This window comes from Pelodiscus sinensis, chromosome 17, assembly GCF_052426305.1.
Source record: "Pelodiscus sinensis isolate ZL-2025 chromosome 17, ASM5242630v1, whole genome shotgun sequence".
Classification (NCBI taxonomy): domain Eukaryota; kingdom Metazoa; phylum Chordata; order Testudines; family Trionychidae; genus Pelodiscus; species Pelodiscus sinensis.
This window is the reverse complement of record NC_143068.1, coordinates 33505762-33531537: the sequence shown is the minus strand read 5'-3', so window position 1 is coordinate 33531537 and position 25776 is coordinate 33505762. Positions and strand designations below refer to the sequence as shown.

Sequence of the window (25776 nt, the reverse complement as noted above, 5' to 3'; positions counted from 1 at the left end):
TCTTTCTTTCTTTCTTTCTTTCTTTCTTTCTTTCTTTCTTTCTTTCTTTCTTTCTTTCTTTCTTTCTGCCAGATATATTTGCACACACATTTGTCCTCTTGCAAGTGCAGTCACAAGCATTGCACCCACAAATCAGGTACCTGCTTATGCAAACATTTCACATTGCTTGATCCTGCTGGCTGCTCAGAGCTCTTTGACTCCCATCGAAGACCCTGGTAATTAAAGTGCTCAGCACCTTGCAGGATGCTGAACTTGAAAACCCGGCTGCACAAGCAGTGACCACAGTGTCCCTTGGAAAAGCACATGCACAGCCAACTGCACCACCGGTTCAGGCCTGGGGACATGCACACGCGGCTTTTTGCAAAAAGCAAGCAAGAGAAATTCTTTCCCCTCGTGCAGTCTTGTGCATCCCCCCCCCCAAGAAAATTGATTTTGGTTTTCAAGGTTAAAAAGGAGCAGGCAGCAATAGTTCTGAAGATGCCCACCAGGTTTACCCAGACAAATCGCTGCAGAATTGCCACCAATTTGGCAACTAACGGTGACAGCACAACGCTGCCTTCTGCCCCCACTCTGATGAAGAGGCTGCAGATGAACAGCTCAGTAAAGAGAGTGAAATGCAAACCCCTAGAAACATCTCCCCCAATTTCCTGGTTCCTTCCTCAACCGCTCTCTTGCCCGGCCCCTTCCGCGGAGGACTACCCTGGGGCAGAGCTTTTGGCTGGGGTAGGATTTCCAGAGATCCCTGGATGGCCCCGGGGGAGTTTCCTTGTCAAGAGAAGGATCCCGTCCAGGTCTGTGTCTCACCTGTAAAGATGACGCTCGCTGCCCAGCTGGAAGGTCTCATAATGGGCATAGGCCTGGTTTCCTTCCCAGTCCAGGAGCTCCACTCTCAGCGCGTAGGAAGCCTGGCTCGTCAGGAGATGCACGGCCTCGTTCCCCAGCCAGTACTCCCCAGCAGGATCTCCAAAGCCCTGGGGGAAAGCAGAACCCACCGCCGGACGCTGAGCTACGGGGGCCAGCACTGGGGGTGACAAAACTCCATCCGCAGGAGAAATCCCGCAGGGCAGGGGTGGGCAATAGTTTTTGCAGGGGGGCCACTTCACAAATTTTGGGAGGTGGTCATGGGCCGGCTGCGGGCCTCCTGGAAGGGGCGTGGCCTTGGGCAAAAGGGGTGGGGCTACTGAGTGTGTATGTGTGTGTATGTGTGTGTGTGTGTGTGTGTGTGTGTGTGAGAGAGTGACACTGTGTGTGAGTGACAGTCGTTGTGATACAGACTGAGTGTGTGCAGCAGTGTGTGTGTGGCGCACAGACAGCCTGGGTGTGTGTGACAGTGACACAGAGTAAGTTTCAGAGAGAAGCCTCGCTCTGTCTCTTTAAGGGAAATCTGTCCTGTGCTGTTGTCTCCCCCTGTCCTCCACTCGTCTGAGTCACATGCTTCAGACTGCAGCAGCAATGCTGACTGGGTGTCTCCCTCTGTGACCCCTGCGCTGCAGAGATGGGGCACAGGGGTAAGGGGACACCCTGACTTCAGCACTCCCCCTCCCCTCCCCCAGCTAGTAGGAGAATTCTGGGAACAGCTGGGCTGCCGGATGGAGCAAGGTGGGGGGAGGCAGCTGTAAGTCTGCACCTCTGCTAATCAGCTGGGCGGGCCAGAGAGAAATGCTTGGTGGGCCAGATCTGGCCCCCAGGCCTGAATTTTCCCACCCTGATCCACTGCCTGCCTGATATACAAGTGACCCATCGGGGCACAATCTCCCTTGGAGGTCTCCTCTCTGCCACCCCCAGGGTTGACAGTGGGGGAGGGATGGAACAATTCAGGGGAGGGGCGTGGGGAGGTCGGACCTGTCTGTAGTCCTTCCACTTCCGCTGGAAATTGACGCTGCCGTCGGCTCGGTGCTGTATCACCGTCCACCCGCCTCTGTCTGTCTCCATGTCGCAGAACGCCTGCAGGGGAGGCAAACCGGCACTGCTGCGGAGAGCTCCGGGGCACAGACAGACTGGACTGTGCCAGGAGGACGTCAGGTGAACACCGATTTGGTGGCTAAGGCAGGCGTGGGCAACAATTTTTGCTGGGGGGCCACTCTGAGGTTTTGGTAAGTGGTGAAGGGCTGCACTTTTCTATGGAGGGGTTGCTGGCTGCTTTGAGTGGCTTGGGGCCCTGTCTGAGGATCCCGGTGGGCCGTGGGCCAGATCCAAAGGCTTGGTGGGCCGGATCTGGCCCCCGGCCGTATTTTGCCCATGCCTGGGCTAAGGCACGGTGGCACCATGCTCCCCCAGACAGGTGCACTGAACAGACTCTGGGAGGCCCAAGAAGGGGCAGCACGCCAGTCCCAGGGGCACCAGGCGGGCATGGGAGAGGACGGTGGGGCAATGGCTGGGCAGCAGGCAGGGAAGGCTGACAGAGCTGCCTTGGGTAGGACCCATGGAAACTCCAATTCAGTGCAGGGTTGCGGGTTCAAGTCCAGCCCGCTCTGGGAGAAGCGGGATAAAGGGCGCCCCGAAGATAAGGTGGTGGGGCGGGTTCTGGTGTGGCCTAGGGGACAGGGCATTCGCCTGGGAGCCGGTGGGGGGTTCAAGTCCCCCCCACAATGGGAGAGGCGGGATAAAGGGCGCCCTCTCCTGGGCTGGACTCACCTTCCTGGGCTCCGTCATGTTGGCGACATGGAGGGTGTAAACCCCACTGGCATTAAACCCAGCACGGCGGGTCTGCGCGCAGTCCTGGAAGGGCCGCTCCTCCGGCCGGAGGGGAGCTGGCGAGGCAAAGAAAGGCGCCCGTGAGGGAAGCCGCGGAAGTGGAGCAGTGAGAGGACGTTTCCAGGGGGCTAGCCCCCCCGTGCCGGAGCAGTGCCAATTCAGAGGGGCCCCTCACTGCTGGGGGGCGCTCAGACCGCTGCATGCACAGGGCGCTGGTCTGCGGAACGGCCCAGGCGGGGTCCCCGCAGACGCATGCCGCTCGTGCAGGGAAGCGACACTCCGCATTACTGCTCCCACGGACAGGGGCCGGGGCCGTTCTCTGCGGGGGGTCCAAGGTGTGCCGCTCACCCACCGCCTCCGGGACACGCTCCCTCCTCCTGCCAGCCACACCTGAGCTGAAGGCCAGGAGGCCTGGGCAGCCCCGGGGAGGGGAGCTCACCTTCGCCCTGGGAGACCAGCCGCACCAGCTTCTGGACCGACTCGAGGAGCTGCTGCTGCTGCCGCTGGAGCAGGCTGGCGTTGCTGGTGGTGGCCTGCAGGGACTTCTCCAGGTCCTCGATCGTGTGGCTCTGGCGGCTCACCAGGCGCTGCAGCGTCTCCTTCTCCGTGCGCATCCCTTCCAGCTCCGCCTGGTGCTTGCTCTCCATCGCCAGCACCCGGGTCTCTAGGACGCTGCAGAGGGACAGGCCAGGAGGGGACCGGTGAGGGGGATGCTCGAGGGGATCGTCTCCCCGGGGGCACAGGACAAGCGCACAACACCCGGGGGGATAGTCAAGTGGCTGCTCGGGCCGGGGACACAACCCACCGGTGTCCATAGTGACCTCCAGTGGCTTGGTCTCCAGCGGTGAGCGAGGTTCTCTGTGTGGTTTGTGGGGCTCCACAGAGGCCTGACGGCCTTGCATGAGCAGGCTTCATCCTGGGAGCTGGAGCCGGTTCTCCCCCCGCACCCGATCTCACTTCGACCCCAGGCCGCTGAGCCGATGCCACTAAAGGGAGCTCTCCTGCAAGTGGCTGTTATCCCAGGGCTGGCTGGACGTGGGAGGGGCTAGCAGGAAGTCCAGCAACTAAGGTGGCAGCTGTAAAGTGGCCCATCCCGGCGTTCGCGTCCAAGCGCCCCGAAGCCCACTGTGGGGGCAAGCAGACCTTTGCACCGGGACCATCCGGCAGACGAGTGTCCAGCTGGCTACCAGGCCTGGAGAAAGGTCACCTTGCACGGGCATGGTTGGCTGGCCTTTGTGATGGACGTTTGCCCTGCACTGGCCCTTTAAGGGTTAAAACAGCCCCGAGGGGAGGGGGGTAACTGGGACTGTGGATGCTGCAGCTGAGGCAGCTCCAGCCAATCAGGGCCCAGCTGGAGCTGTATAAATAAGGGCTCCTGGAGGGGAGGAGGGACACAGACTCACACTCCAGCTGGGGAGCAGGAGGGACCTGGATGCCAAGGGAGCTGGAGGGTTCCTGACTTAGAGCAGGACTGGGGAGTGGCAGGCAGAGCTGGGGAGCTCTGGCCAGGCAAGCTCCCAGGCTGAGGCCTTGCTCTCAAGGCCAGAAGGTCCTAGGGAGGCAGCCAGGGCAGCAGAAGGCAGCAAGTCCACACCCCTTGCCCATGCTGAGTGGCCATTTCATGCTACAGTTTGCCCCGGAGGCAGGGGCTAGTGGGGACTGGCAAGGTGGGCATTAGGGGTTTGGGGTTTCCTAAGGGGGAAGGCCCCAGAGCGTGGGGGCCCTGCGGCAGGGCAGTACCCAGAGGGCAGGGCGCCGCTGTCTGGGAGGGACGTGCGTCCTAACACAAATTGGTGGAGAATAAAAGTTAACAGCAGGTGTGACACCAGCCAGAAGGGGGCGCTGAAGGGCTGATTCCCTGAGTGACCAGCAGGAGGCGCCCGTGCTGGTGGGTTGCACCGTGCCGCAGAATGGGTCTCCAGGCCTTGCTCGTTCGCCTGTGCACGCGTCCCTGAGCAGGGTCGGAAAGCAGCAAAGGGGACGCGGGAAGTGGAGGGGTGGGGGGTTTTAAATACCCTCCGTGTGAAAGGTCTGGTGTTGAAATGGGGGTTGCTGTTGCAGCCCCAAATCGCGGTCTTATTCCCGGGGCGCTTGCCCCGAAATCCCTGCCTTGAGGATGGAGGCGGGCGACCCAGGCGCAGCGGACCGGCTCGCTCGCGCGTATTCGCCAGCCCCGGTGAGCTACTCCGCTCAGCCTGCCGGAGGGGATGAGCAGTGGAGCCCCCTGGCCCGAGGGGCTGTACCTTCCTGCGGGGTTTCAAATGGGCAGCCGTCCAGCCGGGAGAGCTGGCCCATGGGGGGGGAGGGCACTTCAAAAGCTCCCCTGGTTTTGCAGCTATCCCTCAGTCCAGTAAGAGGTGCTCTCCTTAAAGCCGGGAATAGGGCTCGACCCCGCGGTAGCGTCTGTCCTTCCGCCTGGCCAGGCTCTGTCCTTCGGGGAGAGCTAATCGCCCGGGGCAGGCGGGGCCCAACGGCTGTCGGAGGCACCTGGGATATGGATGCCCAATGCCCGCCTGTCTTTGCAAAGCTCCGTCATAGCGGGGGCCACCAGCCCCACCGCTGATTCTCCTTCCCTGGTGACGTGGGCCCCACCGGCTCTGGGACAGGGATGAGGTCCTGACAGCGGCTGAGCCTTCCCCAGAAGGAAAGGCGCCAACGGCACCCCCAGCTCCTCTGAGGACGGGCAAGAAGCAACAGGCTTCAATTGCATCGTTTCGGTTGGACGTAAGGAAAAACGTCCTCGTTGCCAGGGGGGGTGAAACACTGGACTCAGTTGCCCGGGGGGGTTGTGGAATCCCCATCCCTGGAGATATTGAAGAGCAGGTTGGACGGACGCCTGGCAGGGATGGGCTAGTGGCTGGTTCTGCCGGGAGAGCAGGGGACTGGACTCGGTGCCTCTCGAGGTCCCGTCCGGTTCTAGTGTCCGAGGAGTCTGTGATTAGCGCGAACCGGCCTCCCGCCGGAGCTCGGTGCTGCTGGCAGGGACTCGGCAGAGATGAGGCAGCCCGCCATGCCGAATGCTGAGCGGCTCTCCCTTCCCCAGCAGCCCTGGTGCCCACCCCACCCCACGAGGCTGTCCAGAAGTGAGCCGAGCGCCAGCACGCCACCGAAGCCAGGGCTGAGAGAAGGGAGCGAGGCAAAGGACACGGAGCCCTGGCTCTTCCAGCCCGCCGCGCGCATCGGCCCGGGGGCAGCAAGGAACGGGAGCCCGACTGCGGGAGCAGGCCGAGCAACGTTGATTTCTGGGGCCAGGAGCGTTACTGCGGATGAAACGACCATCCTGCCGCCCTGCCCTCTCGCCCTCCTGCGCGACAAGAGTCGGCCACGGGGACCCGAGGGGAGCCGCCGGGCCGGGAGCCGTACTTGTTCCTGCTCTGCAGCATGTGGATTTCGTTTGTCTGCTGCAGAAGCTGCTCTTCCAACTTGGTGGTGGACAGGGAGTTCTCCAGCAGCTGGGTCTCCAGGCGCGAGGTCTGGTTGAGAACCTGTGCCGGGAGCAGTCAGGAAGAATAATGAAGGGGGGTCCCTCTGCCGTTTCCCACTTCGGCCTCCCCCATTTTCAGCAGCGTCGCCAGGCCCTGGTGCGATATTTGATGGCTACATCTGCGCCAGGGGAACCCCGTGTAGATGGCGCACGCGCTAGAGCCCCTACCAGGCTGTACCGCACATGCTGGCCACAGTGGAGCGGAGCCTGTCGTGGTCTTTCCAGAAAAAGTGAGCACCACCACGGACCACAGGAGTAAAGGCAGGGTGGGCAATTGATTTTGCACGGGGGCCACTTTGTGAATTGTGGGGAGTGGTCACAGGCCAGCTCTGCCCCTGGAAAGGGCGGGGCCTTGGGCAGAGAGGGTGGGGTCTCAGGCAGAAGGGGCAGGGCCGCTGGTGGACAGGGCGGAACCTTGGGCAGAAGGGGTGGGACCTCTGGTGGACAGGGCGGGGCCTCGGGCAGAATGGGCGGGGTCTCGGGCAGAAGGGGCAGGGCCTCCGGCGGACAGGGCTTCGGGCAGAAGGGGTAGCTCCCTTTAGGCGCCCCATGGCCCTGGCAGGGGAAGGAGACTTTGCACACTCTCCCACCCCCAGGCCAATCAGGACCTGGGGGGGCGGGGCAGCTTGTGAAGTCACTTGCTGTTCAAAATGGCTGTTGGCTCCCTCTAGGCGCCGTGTGCCCCTGGCAGGGCAGGGGCGAGAGACTTCGCATGCTCTGCCACCCCCAGGTCTCGACTGTGGCAGGGTGGCCACAGGCCGGATCAAAGGGCTTGGTGGGCCAAATCCGGCCCATGGGCCGAATCTTGCCCACCCCTGAGTAAAGGGAAGGGAGGCTGATTGGACGATATGTGAACCCCAGCCTAGAAATCCCACAGTCTCTCATTTTACACGGACCACGTCAACTACCTATCAGTGTTCCCTCTCTTTTTTCCCATCCATGTGCGGAATAAATTGTGCACCGAAGCATATGCCGATGTGCACCACCAGGACAAACACACACTGCCGGTTGTGGGCGCTCTGCTGCCAAGTGGGCAGCATATGACTCTCTCCTGGGTGGCCAGCTGAGCGCTCCACTTACAGGGAACACTGCTGCAGGGGTGAGATTGTCAAAGCCCCATAGGGGCGAGGGCGGATGGGGTATCCCCAGCTCATTCATTTTCATGGGAACTGAGCAGCCAAATCCCTTCAGAAATCTCAACCCACCCGTATGAGCCATGAGTTTTGTGACTGGCCCGATGAATCGTACACGTGAGCCACGCTAATATCATGCAAGCAACATGCAATGGCTTGCACGACCCTCCCCCCCCCCGCCCCTTTGTCCTTCATAGCTCTTTACAAACATGAGTGAATCGAGCCTTGCCACTCCTTTGGGACCTGGGGGAAATATCCTCTCTTGGTCACAGGCAGGGAAACTGAGGCAGGAGGCGCCCTGCTCTGCCCGAGGACAGCCGCGTGAGGAGTCCGTGGGAGAGGGGGTCCCACACGGGGCAGCCACATGTGCATCCATGCGACAAGCTCTTTCCCAGAATGCTCCTGCCGCACCTGGGCCTCCACGTCGGTCAGTTTCCTGGTCTGCTCGGCCGTTTGGTTCAGGAGGCTCGTCCCGATCTCCAGCATGGTGGCCGTGTGGGTCTGCGCGACGTGCTGCTGGACCCGAGCCACCTCCGACGTCATGCTCCTCTGAATGTAGCTCTCCAGCTAGACCGGCGAGAGGGGAAGTCAGTCTGTTATAACGCGGGATCAGAGCCCTCGTGATCCCCAGCCCAACAGCGACATGCCCGCTCTGTATTCCACGGCAGCAACGTCTCACCTCCCTCTTGCCCAAAACACACTCTCTCTCCGGGGAAATCACGCCCAGCCCTGCCTCCGGTGGAACCCCTTTGGCTCCCTCCCGTGCGGCTGGTGTTAAGCCAGCCCTAGTGCTACTCCTCAAAGCTGGGGACTGGGGAGGAAGGGACATAGAATCCTAGACCTGGAAAGACCCTTGAGAGGTCGTCAAGTCCAGTCCGCTGCCCTCCCAGCACGGCCAAGCACCATCTAGAATGGATCATCCCTGACGGGTGTCTGTCCAACCTGCTCTTCAATATCTCCAGGGATGGAGACTCCACAACCGCCCCCAGGCAATTTATCCCAGTGTTTAACCCCCCCGGACAAAGTTTTTCCTAATGTCCAACCTAAACCTCCCTCGCTGCAATTTCAGCCCATTGCTCCTTGTTCTATCCTCAGAGCCAAGGAGAACAATTTTTCTCCCTCCTCCTTGTGACACCCTTTTAGGTACGTGAAAGCTGCTATCACGTCCCCCGTCTGCCTTCTCTTTTCCAAACTAAACAAACCCAATTCCTTCAGTCTGCCTTCATCTGCTTCATCCCATCTGCTACTCTAACCCTGCGGATTCCTTCAGGCTGGTTTCCATGTGCTTTCTTTGAGCCTCCAGTCCAACCTAAACCTCCCTTGATGCAGCTTAAGCCGGTTGCTTCTCGTCCCATGCTCAGAGGTCAAGGAGAACAATTTTTCTCCCTCCGCCTTGTCACCCCCTTCTGGCTACTTGAGCGCGGAGTGGTGGAAAGCTTTTCTCCCTGGCACAAACTCGCTTTGCCCTCTGTAATTTATCGGGAGGACAGTGTGTACTATCTGTGTGCAGCCTGGCTTCCTGGCATGAGGCGGTCCCCTTGGAAAAATGAATCTCTGCAAGCCTCTCTGACGCAGGCCTTGTTGGAGACTTGCCGTGTCCTTAACATCTCTCTCCTCCCCGCGCCCCTCGCTGATCTGAGTGAGGAAGATGGGCCCTTCTTGGCCCGAAGGAGGGACTATGCCCATGTGATCACAAATCAGCTCCCACCCCCACGCTGGCACTCGGCCGCAGCCAGCGGACACTCAGGGGCCCCTGGAAGGCTCTGCTCATCATAGAAACCTAGAACACTAGAACTGGAAGGGACCTCGAGAGTCATCGAGTCCAGGCCCCTGCCCTCCCAGCAGGACCGAGCACCATCTAGATCATCCCTGACAGGCAGGTGTCTGTCCAACCCAAATATCTCCAGGGATGGAGATTCCACAACCCCCCCCCCCCCAGGCAATTTATTCCAGTGTTTCACCACCCTGACGGGTAGGAAGGTTTTCCTAATGTCCAACCTTAACCTCCCTTGCTGCAGTTTAAGCCCATTGCTTCTTGTCCTGTCCTCAGAGGCCAGGGGAACAATTTTTCTCTCTCCTCCTTGTGACGCTCTTTTAGGTACTTGAAAACGGCTCCCATCTCCCCTCTCAAACTTCTCTTTTCTAAACTAAACAAGCCCAGTTCTTTCAGCCTTCCTCCATAGCTCATGTTCTCTAGACCTTTCATCATTTTTATTGCTCTTCTCTGGACCTTTTCCAATATCTCCACATCTTTCTTAAAATGTGGTGCTTAGAATTGGACACAATACTCCAACTGAGGCCTCACCAGCGCAGATTAGAGCAGAAGAAGGACTCCTCGTGTCTTGCTCACAACACTCCTGTTCATGCAGCCCAGAATCACGTGTGCTTTTTTTGCAACAGCGTCATGCTGTCGATTCATATTTAGCTTGTGGTTCACTCTGACCCCTAGATCCCTTTCTGCTGTATCCTTCCTAGACAGTCGCTTCCCATTCTGGCTGTGTCCAGACTCAGGGGTTTTTTCGAAAAAAGTAGCCTTTTTTCGAAAAAACTTCCCCTGCGTCCAGACTCAAGCTGCGTTCTTTCGAAATTAATTCGAAAGAACGCGGCTTTTCTTTCGATGGCGGTAAACCTCAATTTACGAGGAAGAACGCCTTCTTTCAAAAGTTCCTCTTTCGAAAGAAGGCGTTCTTCAATGTAAATAGGGCTTCTTCGAAAGAGAGCATCCAGACTCGCTGGGTGCTCTCTTTCGAAAAAGCAAGCCGCTTTTTTGAAATTTCTCCGTGCAGTCTAGACGCTCTCTTTCGAAAGAGGCTTGCAGTCTAGACATAGCCTCTGTGTGTGTGAAATGGATTGTTCCTTCCTAAGGGGAGCACTTTGCATTTGTCCTTATTAAACTTCATCCTAGTGACCTCAGACCTTTCTCCAGATCATTTTGAATTATGACCGAGGGGCTGAGCATCGGAGGCTGTCACTGGTGTGCAGGGCGCTCAGCATGTCTGTAGCTTGCCCCCCTCCCTCCCCCAACCAATGTCCTGTGTGTGAAACTTACACAATGCAAAACCTCAATGGGGCAGACCCTCCGCAGCACGGCTCCATTGAAATCAACCCAGCCTACACTGATCAGCAAGAGCCGAGGGCCTGGTCCTGGCAGCGCTGCAGCAGGGCCGCTCTGTAGGAGATCTCAGCTCCCCTGGGCTCGTCCTTCCTACGTGTGCATTGCAGGGTGGGGGGCAGACGCCTGCCCCGACTGCAGACTCCTGGCACCACGTCCCTGCTCCTCCGAGCAGCCGGTGCCAGAGGCTCCCCATCTTGGCTTGGGCAAGGCAGAGACGTGAGTTGAATGCAGAAGTCCCCCAGAAGGCGTGCGTGGAAAGGGGGCTGGTTGTGCATTCACAAGGAGCCTCGTCCGAGGTCTGGGCCACCACTGTTAGGACATGGAGATTCAGGCCTGTCTAAGTCAGAGATTAGGAAAAACTATTTCCCTAGGAGGGTGGGGAAGCACTGGGATGGGTTCCCTGGAGGGGCAGGGGGGTGGAATTTCCATCTCTAGAGGTGTTTAAGTCCCGGCTTGACCAAGCTCTGGCTGGGATGATGGAATTGGGGCTGGTCCTGCTTTGGGCAGGGGGCTGGACTTGATGACTCCCGAGGTCTCCCAGCCCCTGGCTTCTATGAAAGCCAAACCAGAAAGGAAGGTAAATTCCTAACTTTCCAAACCAGTCACCAAAATGTAGGCTGACAGCTTTCTGTCTTGTTAGGACCCAATCCCCCTCTCTCTGTTGTTAATCTGTCTGGTTCTGCCGGGTTCTTGGATTATTTCTGTCTCCTCGATAATAACTTTGCCGGGTGCAAATCAATGACGGCGGTAGGGAGATAATTGGTGAGATAATCGTGTTACAATAGGTTAGGGTTGGTTAGTTAAATTTCTGTAGCATGATTGGTTAAGGTACACGAAAAGATCTGACAAAACTAGGTGATTGAGCAAGAAAATGGTGAATGAATTTGAATGTGGACAAATGCAGAGTAATGCACATTGGAAAAAAGAATCCCAGCTATACATACAAAACGATGGGGACTAATTTAGCTCCATCTGCTCAAGAGAGAGATCTGGGAGTCAGCGTGGATAGTTCTCTGAAATATCCACTCCATGTGCAGTGGCTGTCAAAAATGCAAACAGAATGTTGGGAAAAAAGGATAAAAAAAGGATAGAGAATACGACAGAGAATATTTTATTGCCTCTGTATAAATCCATGGTACGCCCACATCTGGAATCCTGCGTGCAGATGTGGTCGCTTCATCTCAAAAAAGATCTCTTGGCATTGGGAAAGGTTCAGAAAAGGGCAACAAACATGATGAGGGGGGATTAGTCTATAAAATCATGACAGGGTAGAAAAAGTAAATAAGGAAAATAATGTAAAAACTAGGGGTCACCAAATGATATGAATAGGTAGCAGTTTCAAAACAAACAAAAGGAAGTTTTGCTTCATGCAATGCACAGTCAACCTGTGGAACTCCTCGCCAGAGGATGTTGTGAAGACCTAGACTTTAACAGGGTTCAAACAAGAGCTAGATTAAATTCATGGAGGTTTGGTCCAGCAATTGCTATTAGCAAGGATGGGGTCTTCAGCTCCATGGGAGGTGCCAGGTTTTGGGGTTTTCAGCCCCAGAGCAGGCACTGAGGCTCTGGATTCCTGCCCTGCAAGGCACTCTGGAGTCCTTGCGAGTTTGAAAATATTTCCCGGTGCTCTGCTCCGGGCAGCTCTGGCTGAATCTAAGCCCTCTACAGCCCCTAGCCCTGTGGGGCCTAGATCTGGCTGCGGCTACCAGTCGCTCCCATATCACCGACGCTAGCACCAGTAATAATCCTGGGGTGGGTCAGTGAGAAGCCAGCCAGGGTGACCCCGAGGGCCTTGCTGACCCCGAGGGCCTTGCTGACTGATGGCTGCAGAAACACGGCGCAGGGTGGCTGCGTGGAAGAGACGCACTTACGAAGCTGCTGGCTTTTGCAGCCACGCGGAGCTCTGTTGAAATTCCCAGCCGACCAGCCCGGGCTACACACAGGTTTGTTTATTTGTGTTACTTGCGGGGAGGTGGGTCTCTTTTATTTTTGTCTCGCTGCCAGCGGGCTGCGGAAGAGGCTGTTTGTGTTGCTGGTTCCCCTCCACGGAGGAGCTGAGAACGGGAGAAGACGATGGTGCAGCTGGAGCGGGGAGCGATGCGGTTCAGACTGTTCCCTCGGCCTCTCACCCTTTCGTGTCCTGGCCCCTGGCAATCCGCTCCCCAGCTGGATTGCTGGGAGGAGAAAGCAAGGGGTAGAAAAGACTGAGCCAAGGAGGCTGGCAGGAGGACTGAGCAGCCGGGGTTCCAGGGCTGGAGGCATGGGTGCATCCGAAGTGCACCCATGGGTGCATCCGAAGTGCACCCATGGGTGCATCCGAAGTGCAGTCACGGGGGGTTCCAAAGTACTCAAAGGGTATTGGCTACTCATGTGCCATTGAAATTCAATAGATTTGGGAACCCAACTCCCTTGGGCTCCTTTGAAAATCTCACCTCTGTAAATACAGCAGCTATGGGACGTCTGCGGCTAATGCCCCGTTCGCGCCGACAGGGGACGTCCGTAGGAGACACCCTGTTAGCGCTGATGGGGGACGTCCGTAGGCAATGCCCTATTAGTGCCAACTGGGGACGTCCGTAGGTAATGCCCCATTAGCGCCGACGTGGGATGTCCATAGGAGACGCCCCAGTAGCACTGATGGAGGACGTCCGAAGGAGACACCCCGTTAGCGCCGAGGGGAGATGTCCATAGGAGACACCCCATTAGCGCCAATGGGGGACGTCCGTAGGCAATGCCCCGTTAGCACCAATATGGGACGTCCGTAGGCGACACCTCATTAGAGCCGATGTGGGACGTCCGTAGGAGACGCCTTGTTAGTGCTGATGTGGGTCGTCTGTAGGAGACGCCTCGTTAGCGCTGATGTGGGACATCTGTAGGCAATGCCCCGTTAGCGCCAACATGGAACATCCGTAGGCGACACCTCATTAGAGCCGACGTGGGATGTCCGTAGGAGACACCCCGCTAGCGCCGACATGGGACGTCCATAGGCGATGCTCCATTAGTGCCAACATGGGTCATCCATAGGAGACACCCCGCTAGCGCCGACATGGGACGTCCATAGGCGATGCTCCATTAATGCCAACATGGGTCATCCATAGGAGACACCCCGCTAGCGCCGACATGGGACGTCCATAGGCGATGCTCCATTAGTGCCAACGTGGGTCATCCATAGGAGACGCCCCGCTAGCGCCGACATGGGACGTCCATAGGCGATGCTCCATTAGTGCCAACGTGGGTCATCCATAGGAGACGCCCCGCTAGCGCCGACATGGGACGTCCATAGGTGATGCTCCATTAGTGCCAACGTGGGTCATCCATAGGAGACGCCCCGCTAGCGCCGACATGGGACGTCCATAGGCGATGCTCCATTAGTGCCAACATGGGTCATCCATAGGAGAGCCCCGCTAGCGCCGACATGGGACGTCCATAGGCGATGCTCCATTAGTGCCAACGTGGGTCATCCATAGGAGACGCCCCGCTAGCGCCGACATGGGACGTCCATAGGTGATGCTCCATTAGTGCCAACGTGGGTCATCCATAGGAGACGCCCCGCTAGCGCCGACATGGGACGTCCATAGGCGATGCTCCATTAGTGCCAACATGGGTCATCCATAGGAGAGCCCCGCTAGCGCCGACATGGGACGTCCATAGGCGATGCTCCATTAGTGCCAACGTGGGTCATCCATAGGAGACGCCCCGCTAGCGCCGACATGGGACGTCCATAGGCGATGCTCCATTAGTGCCAACGTGGGTCATCCATAGGAGACGCCCCGCTAGCGCCGACATGGGACGTCCATAGGCGATGCTCCATTAGTGCCAACGTGGGTCATCCATAGGAGACGCCCCGCTAGCGCCGACATGGGACGTCCATAGGCGATGCTCCATTAGTGCCAACATGGGTCATCCATAGGAGACGCCCCGTTAGCGCCGACGGGGGACATCTGAAGATAACGCACCCTTAGAACCAGCCGCTATGCAACAAGCTCCATCGCGATCAGACACGATTTGAATTTGTGCTACGGTAGCGTCTCCAGTCCTGGGCCAGGGCTCACGGCCCCGTTTTGCTGGGTGCTGTTAAGTCCAAAGAGAAAAGCCCAACAAACTCCTGTCGAAGGGCCAGGGGAAGTGACCAGGTCCCCTCTGTGCTACATCTCAGTGAGGCGACGCGGCCGGTTCCCCTCCCGCCTGGTCCTGGTCTTTAATCCATCCGGCCCCGCTCTCCTCTCAGAGCATGTGCCCCAAGCAGGCCTCTGTTCGCTCTGCCCCCCAGGCTGGAGTTTTTCTGTCCCTGCCCACCCCCTCCATGCTCCATCAGTGACGTGGCTGCCGAGTGGCCCCATCTGGCTCTTGCACCCGGAGCCCGAGACTCGCTGTCCTCGTGAGCTAGACTGACCCAAGTTCCAGCCTGCTTTGCAACACCCGCACCACAGCGCTGGCTCGGGGCAGGGGAGCAAGGGGCTCTCTCCCGGAGGGGAGCGACTGGGCTTCCATCTCACTTGGGCCGGGGACGTGCGGGGGGAACAGCACATGCTGAAATCACCCTGGGAACAACTGGGCCAGGTCTTTTTGGAGCCACTCGCGGTCAGGTGACTCCAGCCCCGCAGGCCTTCCAGGGTCTGTGCCAATGTAAAATAAACACGGCGGCTCTCGGGCGTGACCCCGCGGCCTCCCCGGGGAGAAGAAACTAAACACTCGCCATGAAATCCTGGCCCCGCTGAAGTCAGTGGCAAATCCTCCCTCGAGTCGATGGGATATTTGCTTTGTTTCTCAGAGAGGGGGGAACCGGGGGGGATGGCAGGGGAGGAGCCAGACCAGGGAAGGCAGAAATGGAAGAGTCCTGACGGGGCTCAAAAGCAGACTCAAAAGCAGACTCTCAATCTCCACCTGAATGCTGGAATCCGCACCCAAAAAAGCCATCCAGCCAGAGACACCGAATGGAGCACGGGGCCCGCTGTTGCCCTGACTCTGCTACAGATTTCCGGTGGGACCCTGGGTGGTTCCCCTAACCATTTTGCTGACATGGGGTTTACCTGCTGCAGAAGGAGATGGGGCCAAGCTCATTCAATGCATCATCACGAGCCGCGTTGAGCCCCACGGCTGCTCCATGGAGACAAGTTAGCTCAGGATCTGCATATGCAAATCAAGCAGCTCGCTACCTCCCGCCCTGTGTTGGAAACACAAACCCAGGGCTGTTGCATCAACTCTTCCACCCCTAGATAGTGCGGAGGGAGACTGTCCTAGAAACCAAGAGCTTGTCTAGACCGGGGAATCGGCACCAGTATAATGGGGCAATGGGCGGGTTTGCAGGTGTGACTGGTCACTGGATCGGTGTCACTAGACTAGTGTGAATAAGCCCGTGATGGTGGGGGGGGGAAGGCAAGCCCCCAACCCTGCTCTAAGCCCTGCCCCTTCTTCCCAGGCCCTGCCCCCACAGGAGAAAGCCAGCCCCTTCGAGCATCATGGGGAGGAAGGGCAGCATGTGGCCCCAGCCTCCCCGGCCCGAAGCACAGGGAGCGTGGGTGCTCGGGGGCCACAACGCTCTGCCCCCAATACGCCTACAGTAGGCATCGTGGGGGCGGAGTCTGGGCAGGGACAGGCTGGTGGTTTGGGAAGACAGAGCCCTTCCCCCTCCCAGCATACCCACCGCCCATGAATAAGCCCGAGAGAGGGAGAACTCATGCCAGTTCATTTCACTCGGGCTCCGTCCTGTAGACCCCATCGGAGCTTGTCATACTGAGCACGCCTGTGTGCACGTGTCATCCTGTGACGGGCTGGAGCATGCCCACCTGCATGCGTATTGCACGGGTTTCCATCCACAATCAGCTCCATGTGAATTTCGGAGTCCTTCCCAGCTCTCCAGCTGGCAAGGGGCCGAGGAAGGGAGGGTGGAAAGTTCACAGGCGGAATACTTGACCTGCTTGCCACAGATCCATCACGGTCCCCTCTCTCAGATCTCTCCGTCCCCTGATAAAGAAGCTCTTTGACATGTCATGGCTGGACACGAGCCAGCCACGAACGCGGGTGCAAATGCACGTCCGATGCCGGTCCCGCAATGATCTTTTTAAAGCTGGGAAGAGCCACGGAGTTTGTGCTCCAAATAAAACTCAGATGCTGCTTCCTCTTTCGGAATCCGCTGGGAAAATGCCTCCCCCAGGGCTTTCTATTTTGGGGAGGGTTTTACACGAGGTTTCCATTCTGAAGTCCGGCGCGCAAATTTTCAAGCAGGGACTTGATAAACCCAGGACGCTTCAAACCCGAAGTCGCGAGCCAAAGGGAAGGCGAAACCAGAAATGTGTTCGACCTACCTGCGGTCCCTGACCTGGGAAGTCTACCATGGGGTGGAAGGAGCCAGAGCGCCGGAAACAGGCAAAGGAAAGATCCAGATCTGCAAAATCCCACAGCCTGGAGTACGAGCTGGCTCAGGCCACGGTGCTGGGACATCCCATTGCAGAGCAGAATTGTTAAGGGCAGTCCTGGCTCTGGGAGGCAGGCTGCCCTTTAGCTAACCTGAGCCTAGCCCCTGGTTGGCTTTGAAAATCAAGCCTGAGACCTGATCCCGGAGCTGGTGTTTAAAAGGAACCAGTCCAGTGAGCCCCCGGCCAGGGCGAGAGAAACGTGGGAACCTCGTGTGAGCAAGCAGGTGACCAGCTGCCACATTCTACAGCACATGCCGAAGTTTCCCGGCGGATGCTTTCAACCGAAGTGGCACAGTATCGCAAGGCCTGCACCTGGCGGCACTGGACGTGTCACCCAGCCTTCCTGCGAGCCACAGACAAGGTGCGTGGCAGCCAACGGTAGGGGAGACTCCTGGGAGGGTCTCGTGGCCAGCAGACATCGTCCATGGACGAGGAGGAGGGGGAGTTGGACAAACTGGAGAACTGGTCGGAGGTCAATAGGATGACGTTCAATAAGGAAAAATGCAAAGTGCTCACCTTAGGGAGGAACAATCCGTTTCTCACACACAGAATGGGAAGCGACTGTCTAGGAAGGACACTGCAGAAAGGGACTGTGACGGCATGTTGGGGGTCCCCCGTCTCCTGCACCTCGAAATGGCACAAACAGACTCCACCAGCCAGTGGAATTGAGGGTGGTTTATTGCTCCTCCAGGATACAGCATAGCACAGATGTAATCTGGTTACAGGATCTGGGGCTAAGAGGCCTCAGTGCCCCCTTTGAGATGGGGGGATCCCAGCCCCCTCCCCAGTTCCTTCTTCCCTGCTTTCCAGCCAGGAACCAACTCCCTCTCCTCTTCCAGCCCTGCCCCCAGCCAGGGCAGCATCCACCTTCCTTTGTTCCTCTCCATGGGGGGTGACTGGTCAGACAGGTTGAGCCCTTCTTTGCATAATGACTCATGGCCTGTCCTTCTGGGCCGCGGTACCAACTGCAGCCAGTGGGGGTTACCCCAGAGCCAGCAGCGTAGAAACCAGCCAGGTACCCCCACTACGTCACAGGGACCTAGGGGTCACAGTGGACCACAAGCTAAATATGAGCCAACAGAGTGACACTGTTGCAAAAAAAAGCACACGTGATTCTGGGCTCCATGAACAGGAGTGTTGTGAGCAAGACACGAGGAGTCATTCTTCCGCTCTACTCTGCGCTGGTCAGGCCTCAGTTGGAGTGTTGTGTCCAGTTCTGGGCACCACGTTTCAAGAAAGATGTGGAGAAATTGGAGAGGGTCCAGAGAAGGGCTGTCTAGTAAGACGAAGGCCTAAAACATAAGCCTGTGCAGCACTGGCCTGTAGCTAACAATGGACAAAACATGGCTAACAAACGAAAGCTACGCTGTGAGCCAGAGGCAGGCCCCTGCTCGCAGAACTTGGCACGAACAGGGCGGAGAGTGATAAACGCTAATCGGTAATAGGCCCAGGTGCAGAGCAGTCATTGGCACATGAGTGGAAAGCACATGGTATCAGCCACTCACACAAAAAGACCTTGGTGCCCACTCCCCACAGATACAGACTCAGGTTCAGGAAAGGGTCTAAAATGACGGCAGGATGGATAGCGATGATCTAATCAAACCACGAGGCACAGGATGATGGGTGGTATCTAAGCAGCGTCAGAGGGTGGCAACCTGACAATGTCAGCAGTGACGTGCAACTTGTTAGTACCTGTATATAAGGTGGTTTCTTGGGGGCACAGTCTTTGGATGACCTAGGGGGCAGTGGAAATTCCCCGCTGATTGAGTGAGTCCATTGTTACGGGTACACGTGCGTCGTGGTTCGGTAGAGTCTACCGACAACAATGACTGGACTGCGCTTAATAAACCTGGCCGGGCCCCTTCAATCCGTATCTGATTTGTGGTCTTCGGGGGCTCTCTCGGGGTCTGCTGGGGAGACCAAGTGCACAAGACGGCAGAGCTCACCCCACTGAGCACACGCACAAGCAGCCTTTGGTTACCCTCATCCACGGAGCCAGAGTCCTGGGAGGCCACCGCGGCAGGAAATCCCGACCCCTCCTGACTAGCTGCAGGTTGTTTCTAGTTCAGGTCTGGAAATGGCCAAAAGCTGGGTAGGAAGCCAAGGTCTCCGGTCCCTGTCTATCAGCTGGAAAGGTGGGGAGATTAGCTCACCGGGGCATCTGAACTCAGCTCTCCTGGGTCAGGGTTACCCCATGGGGCAGGCGAGGGACCAGGCCCTACACTGGGCTTGGTGGTGTAAGCGGGGGAATGGTCCCGCTATTGTGGGGAACTTTCCTGGCTTCTATACCACCCCGGTGAAATGGACCAGCGAAAGGATCTGAGTCCCCGCTCCCACTTCCTTTACTCCACGGCCTCCCTGATCCTGAGGGCTCCCCCTCAACTCTCCTGAGTAGCAGAGCCCTCGAAACCCCAACAAGGCTGGGCCCAGGTTTCCTGGGGCTTAATCCCCGACCCTGTAGTCACTAGGGGCAGGAGTTAGGGTGTCCCCACTCCGAGGTGCTCTCTTTACACTGCAGGCCTTCTTGGCCCAGTGGTCACTTCATAAGGTTCAAAGCAAATACAATTTATTATACATCAACTGATTAAAGAGAAAAGAATAAGAAACAATGAGAATGGTTAAATGAGAACACACAGCCCTGCTCTGTAGCACAGGGACATCAAAACAGCAGCCTGCAGAGTATAAGGACAGTCCACAGTCTCTTCCTTACAGGCCCCTTAGAGGCCCTGGATGTGCTGCAGGGGGGCTGCAGGCTGGACACGCTTGCTCTGGCAGTGACCACACAGCCTCAAGTTCTAAGTGGCCCGACCCCTCTCCCAGTCCAGAGCCTCTCCCCACACTTTGCAGGTCTCAGCTGCTCACCACATCCAGCTGCAGGCTGTGCTGCTTGGCCAGTCTCCAGCTCCTTGCATTACTTCTCTGTTCCTTTTGGCTCTCTGAGCACTGCCAGTCTGCTGCTCAACACAGGGTCTGCGCTCCTTGAGCTGTATGTGTCTGGCTCTGCTGCTGCAAAACTGTCTCCACACAGCTTGCACTCCTTGGGCTGTCTGTGTCTGGCTCTGTTGCTGCAGGACTTCTTCTGCACACAGCTTGCACTGCTCTTAGCTGTCTCTCAGCTCTCACCTTGCTCAGAGAGACCCTGAACATCCCAGCTCACAGGGAGGACGGGGCCTGGCCTCTTGCTTTTCTCACTGGCCTGTCCAACTTGTCAATCAGGCTGAGCTGGAGTGTTGGCTGCTTTCTATTGTCTCTGGGTCTGTCAGTCTCATGGACCCTTCCCCTTTTGATACTGGGAGCTGGCAAACCAAAAAACTCCCACAGAGTTCTAGTAAGGGGCTAACAGTCCCCTTACAGTGGGATGGCCAGGAGGCCACTCGGCACTTGTTTTCACAGGCTGAAACAGGGCTGGCAGCTACACCAGCTCTCTGGTTCTTTTCAGCTGAAATTCATTGCAGGGGGGTTGGAATCCCGGGACTGGAGAAGTTTGTGGGCACAAGCAAAGGCTCTTTATGTTTTGCAAGGCCACTGAAAGCCCCGAGCGATGTTAGCTAGGGCCATTGGGACGCCACGTTGGACCACTACATCTGGAACGGCTTCTCCAGCCTGCACTGGGCTAAGGAGTGGGGAGGGGGAAAAGTTTCTTGCAGCCAGGAAGCAAAGAGAAGCAGGAGACTTGTGTCTGGGAAACATGTAATGAAGCCGGATGCTGTCCGGAGAGATTCCCTTCCAACCACGTCGTTAATCTTGTTGCTTCACAGGGCAAGGGATGTTTTTTTGGGGTTTAAATAAACAGCGTTCTTAGCGGAAGGCCAACAAGTCCCCCTGGGAAAAGCCAGCGGCGCAGAAAGCAGGGTCGATTTCAGAAGGGGAAGCTGGGGAGACGCTTGCCCTCTTCCCTGTGAGATGTGGGGGGAGACGGCAGCACCCGGCCGGGCTGCCCTCGGTTTCAGGAATCTGGGGAACCCTTGCGCAGCTGGAAACATCACTGCGGGGGGGACCGGAGATGGGTGTAATCGCCACTCCAGGGATGCCTGTCACCGGCTCACGTGCTGGGCCTGAGGATGTCTGGCTCCTTGCTCGAATCCGGCACCCATGGGAGCAACCCGTTAGGCCAGGCTGGGACGTAACTCCAGCTTCTTCCATGCTAGCTCAGCTGCAGCTTTTCCCGGACTAAGCCATCGCCAGCCAAGCCGAAACATTGCTGGCTGCACCCTTGGCCGTGCGGCGTGTCAGGAGCTGCACGTCCCGATGCATTCCGCGGCTCATGCCGGAGGGCAGCAGACAGCAGGATTTGGAGGATGCCGAGTGAATTCCCTCCCTGCCTTTGGAAGCAGTTGGAGCATACTTGGGGGAGGGGGGAATGTAAGCTCAGGATTTGACGCTGGATTCCTGACCCCCATTGGGAGGGGCTGGGCCCCTTAGCTCAGCCCTGAGGTCTCCTGGGGAGACGGTGCTGAGGAAGTGCCTCTCGGGCAGCTCAGGACTCGCTGCCCCGTCTGTCAGTGAGGTTAACTCAGCTCTTACAAGCCCAGACCTGGGACTGCCCCCCCCCCCACGTTTCCCCCAGGAGCCAAATGACTGTGGCAGAAAAACGAGTGGAGGAACGGAGCTGGTCAGGGCCAGCCTTAGGTCCAGGTAAACTGGGCCCGTGCCGAGGGTGCCATAGGCAGAGGGTGAGAGCCAACGGGGCCTGGGTGATGCTGGGCAAAGAGGATGGAGGTACTGGGTGGGGGCAGTGTGGAAGTGCACGCTGAATGGGGATGAAGGGGGCGCTGTGCAGAGACTGGGGCAAAGGGGGGTCAGGATGGGGGTGCAGGAATTGGGCAGCCCAGAGCGCAGAGGCACCAAAACACAAGTTTGCCCAGGGTGCCATTTTCCCCACAGCCGGCCCTGTAGGTGGCTCTCCCCCACGGTGTCCTTCCTTCCCGCAAGAGACGGCGCCCCTGCCCGGGAGCCCCATGGGCCCTTTCCTGAGTGGATCAGCTGCCTCCCCGCACAGGTCTACCCGCTGATTTCCAGCAGCCTGGGGAGAAGCCCAGGAGAACGCAAAAGCGCATTTATCAGCTCCTCCCTGGAGACGCTGAGTGCGTGAGCCAAAACGATCCACTGCGCTTTGCCTGCCCAGCAGGCCCTGTTCAGGGGAGGGAGAAATTCTCACCACACTTGGATCTGATGAGCAGGAGAGACCCGAATCCCCTTCCATGCTGCAGGCCAGCGCCATGGCTGCGGCGCTGTGGAAAAGCAAGGCCGTGGCACAGGCGTGGTTCCGAGGCAGGGGTTCCCCGTGAGCTTGGTGCTTGTGCAGCGGCTCAGGACAGATTCAAACGCCACCCAGCTTACGAGCAGAGCGCCCACAGCTCGGTTTGGGTTTCTATTGGTGGTGCACATGCCTCGGTGCATATAAAAATGTATTCCACACGCAGGCGGAAGAGAGTAGAGGGAACATAGCTTGGGAGTGGGGTTTGATTCAAAAGAGAGAACCAGGGGGCGGTAAATCCAGAGAGCATTTTGCACCCTACTTTCAGGCAGTTCGGATAGAAATTGTATCTCAGCGTTGGGACGGCTCAGAACGAGGTATGGACTCAGTACATTGCAAGGCAGTCAAAGGTCAACAGGCAGGGGACACCCCAATTCGAGCTTTGTTTATCAGCCAGCATATTTCTGGGTCCCCTTAGTTTCCCAGGACTCTTCTCCCAACACAGATGGGCCAAAGTCAAGGTGATGTTTAACTAGAGACGACTCGGCCCGTTATCCTCCGAAGGCAGATGAGCGAGCTGCTGGTTTTTGTGTAGTCCCCTTACTAAAGTAAAAGTGCCTCTTCTTATTTTCTGGGAAGACCCTGTGTGCCACAATCTAGCCCCACAGACTACAATTCCCATGAGCCCCGGGGGAAACCAGGAAGGAAGGGTCTTTTATGTTGGAGAGCTGGAGTCTCTCCACGTCTGTGGACTCTTCCCTCTGTTTTGGGAGCAGAAAGGGAGCCAGGCTGCTGTGGAGGAGTTTGATCCAGTTCAGGAGCTTTTATGTTGCCGTTACAAACTGGGACAGCGAATCTTTGGAACTGGGATCTAGCTGGCTGTTTCTAATTGCCGTAGCGGGGAGGCCTTGTACTTGTGGCTAGAAGCTACTTTGCATCCAGCACACAGGAGACACTGAGTAACTGGGCATCTTTGGGAACATGCTGCCTGGGACAGACCTCAGAGATCCAGACTAACTGAGGGTTCAAAGAGAACCAGTGAACCAGAGCTGCTGCATAGCTGGGACCCACATACACACTCCCTACAGAAAATCTCCATTACAGCTGCCGGTCTTGAAGCGCGCCAACGCAAGCACGAGTCTGGGACTCTGAGTCCAGAGGTGTGCACACTCTGGGGTGGGATCAATATTGGCAGGGCAAATGGCAGCTAGATACGTTCCTTTTACTTCCGTGTACTTTGTTCATTGATGTTATTCACTGATGATATGTTACATGCTGGTTTTTTAAGTTAAGTAAAGGTTGTTCATTCTAATGCAATCTATTAGATGTATGTTATTTGTGATTTGTAATTGTTGTTCTGGAGCTAGATCCAGTTTATTGCGGGACTAAGTTATTCCTGGAGGTTCCCAAGGCTCACCAGTAAGTGTGTACAGGGCCAGCCGGGTGGAGGCACCACCATTATACATTCTTTATGAGCAAGCAACTGCAGCAAGGGGGTGGATAGGTTTTCCCCAACTAAACAACATCACCACTGGGGTACTCAGGATATCCTTTTATGTCAAGACCATCAGGCGCCCAGACACACCTGTGAGTGTGACCCTGTGACAGCGCGTTGGGGGTCCCCCGTCTCCTGCACCCCGAAATAGCACAAACAGACCGCACCAGCCGGTGGAATAGAGGACGTTTATTGCCTCTCCAGGATACAGCACAGCACAGATGTAATCTGGTCACAGAGCTGGGCTAGGATGCCTCAGGCCCCCTTGAGATGGCGGGGAGACTGGGCCCCTAAACTCCAGCCCCTTTCCCTAGGCTGTCTCCTCCATGCTCCCAGACAGCCACTAAAACAACCCTCTTCCAGCCCTGCCCCCAGCTAGGGCAGCCTTCCCCCTTCCTTTGTTCCTCTCCATGGGGGGTATCTGGTTCAACCAGTTTGGCATCACCTTTGCATAGTGAGGTTTTCCCTGCTGGGTCTTGCTCCAGACAGCAGAGGTCACCACAGCCCAGCAAGTACCCCCGCTACGTCACAGACCCGCTCCCGAGTAACCCGGGGAAGAAAAAGGGGGTTACATTTGTCTTGCAAACCAAGATTGTGACGTTCCCCTGGGGGACATTCTTTGTAAGAGATGGGGCTTGTCCCAGTGTCCTTTCCCAAAAGGCCCTCTTTCCGCGCTGTGGTGCTGTGTGCTGGCAATCTCCACCCCAGAGCAGGTCGCATCGCTCATAGGCATCTATGTCAAAAGGCTAAGAAAGTATCAAACATGTTAGGCTGCCAGGTCCCGACTTAGGCACCTCAGTGGACGCCCTGGTTGTCAAAAGTGCTGAACAGCCAGTGGCTCCGCCAGGCCCTGCTCTTGTGAAAATTACGCCCCAGGAGGATGGAGGAGCCTGACTTCTAACACTTCCTTTTGAAAATCTCGAGGGGCACGCTCCCGTGACTCGGCTGAGATCTGCACGGCTGCCTGGCGGATTTAGTGACACACAGCCCCTCTCTGTCAATGGCTAAAACTCCTAGTGAGCTTTGAAACTCTCACCCTGGATCCGTCCGTGCGCCTGTTGCACGTGGGCGTGCGGTCAGGAAACTGCACCTCCTTCCCCCCCCGCTTGGGCGTGGTTGTGCGTGCAAGCCCCCAGCTGGTGCCTGCCGGTACGCGTGTGCACCTTGGGTAACGGGCCTGTGTTTTGTACTTGCAAGGGCGAGCCTCGAACTTTGGGGAGTCTACACTGAATCCGCCACGCTCTGAATGCCCACGTGGGTGGTGGGCGTTTTGCTCTTTACTCAACACCACAAAGCAGAGGGGCTGTGTAAGCAGAGGGGCCGCACGCCGGCTCAAAGAACCCAGCTATTTCTATCCACTGGAAAACCACGGACTAAATAAAAGGGCCCTTCCCCCCACTACAGGCACAGGGTCTCAGGGTTGGCGCACACGCTGTGGGCGCAGAACGCCAGGACCTGAGAACTGAGCCGTCCTGCCAACAGCTGAGCGCTGGGCTCTAGCGAGGGGCATCCGAGCCAAAGCACAGCGTGAACTGTCTGGCTAACTGGCAGCGGCAGAGCGTGTTTTGTTTTCAATTCGTCCCTAACCTCCGGTGCCCCTTCCACCCCAGCTTGTTTATTCAGGCCTCCAATCCAATCCAAACAGGTCAACTGGAGGAGGGGGGGACCCCGTCCCTTTCCAGGAATGGCAGTGGGATGAGGTTATGGGCACCGACCTTTGGCGTTCTCCCCCAGGTCTGCCAGCCTTGGGGGTCTTTGGGAAAGGAGATCGGCTCTGGGAGATCAAGGCTAATTGCAGCCCCGCCCCCTCCGTTAGTAGCAGTTCTTGGCAATATCCCAGCAGCTGGAGACTCCGGCGGCACTGGAGGCTTGCTGTGCTAGACCCCAGGCATCTCCTGCCCCAGAGACAGACCATGTCTTGAACAAAATACAGGACTATGCAGCACTTTAAAGACTAACAAGATGGTTTATTAGGTGATGAGCTTTCGTGGGCCAGACCCACTTCCTCAGATCAAATAGTGGAAGAAAATTGGCACAACCATAGATACCAAAGGATACAATCAAACAAATGAACACATATGAAAAGGACAAATCGAATTTCAGAACAGAGGAGGGCTGGGGGGGAGGTAAATGTCTGTGAGCTAATGATATTAGAGGTGATAATTGGGGAAGCTATCTTTGTAATGGGTAAGATAATTAATGTCTTTGTTTAGACCTAGGTGTAAAGTGTCGAATTTAAGCATGA

The 25776-nt window shown here is 57.2% G+C and overlaps 1 protein-coding gene across 1 annotated transcript in view; it reads right to left on the bottom strand.

Annotated features, from left to right (window-relative positions):
• Positions 1 to 25776, bottom strand: part of ANGPT4 (angiopoietin 4) — a 46011-nt gene that overhangs the window by 9959 nt on the left and 10276 nt on the right. The window contains exons 2-7 of the mRNA XM_075900894.2: positions 7723 to 7878; positions 6058 to 6179; positions 3134 to 3366; positions 2635 to 2750; positions 1843 to 1944; positions 805 to 971 (exon numbers count right to left, since the gene is read on the bottom strand). Of these exons, the coding sequence (XP_075757009.2) occupies positions 805 to 971; positions 1843 to 1944; positions 2635 to 2750; positions 3134 to 3366; positions 6058 to 6179; positions 7723 to 7878 (896 nt within the window). The remainder of the gene's footprint in view (positions 1 to 804; positions 972 to 1842; positions 1945 to 2634; positions 2751 to 3133; positions 3367 to 6057; positions 6180 to 7722; positions 7879 to 25776) is intronic.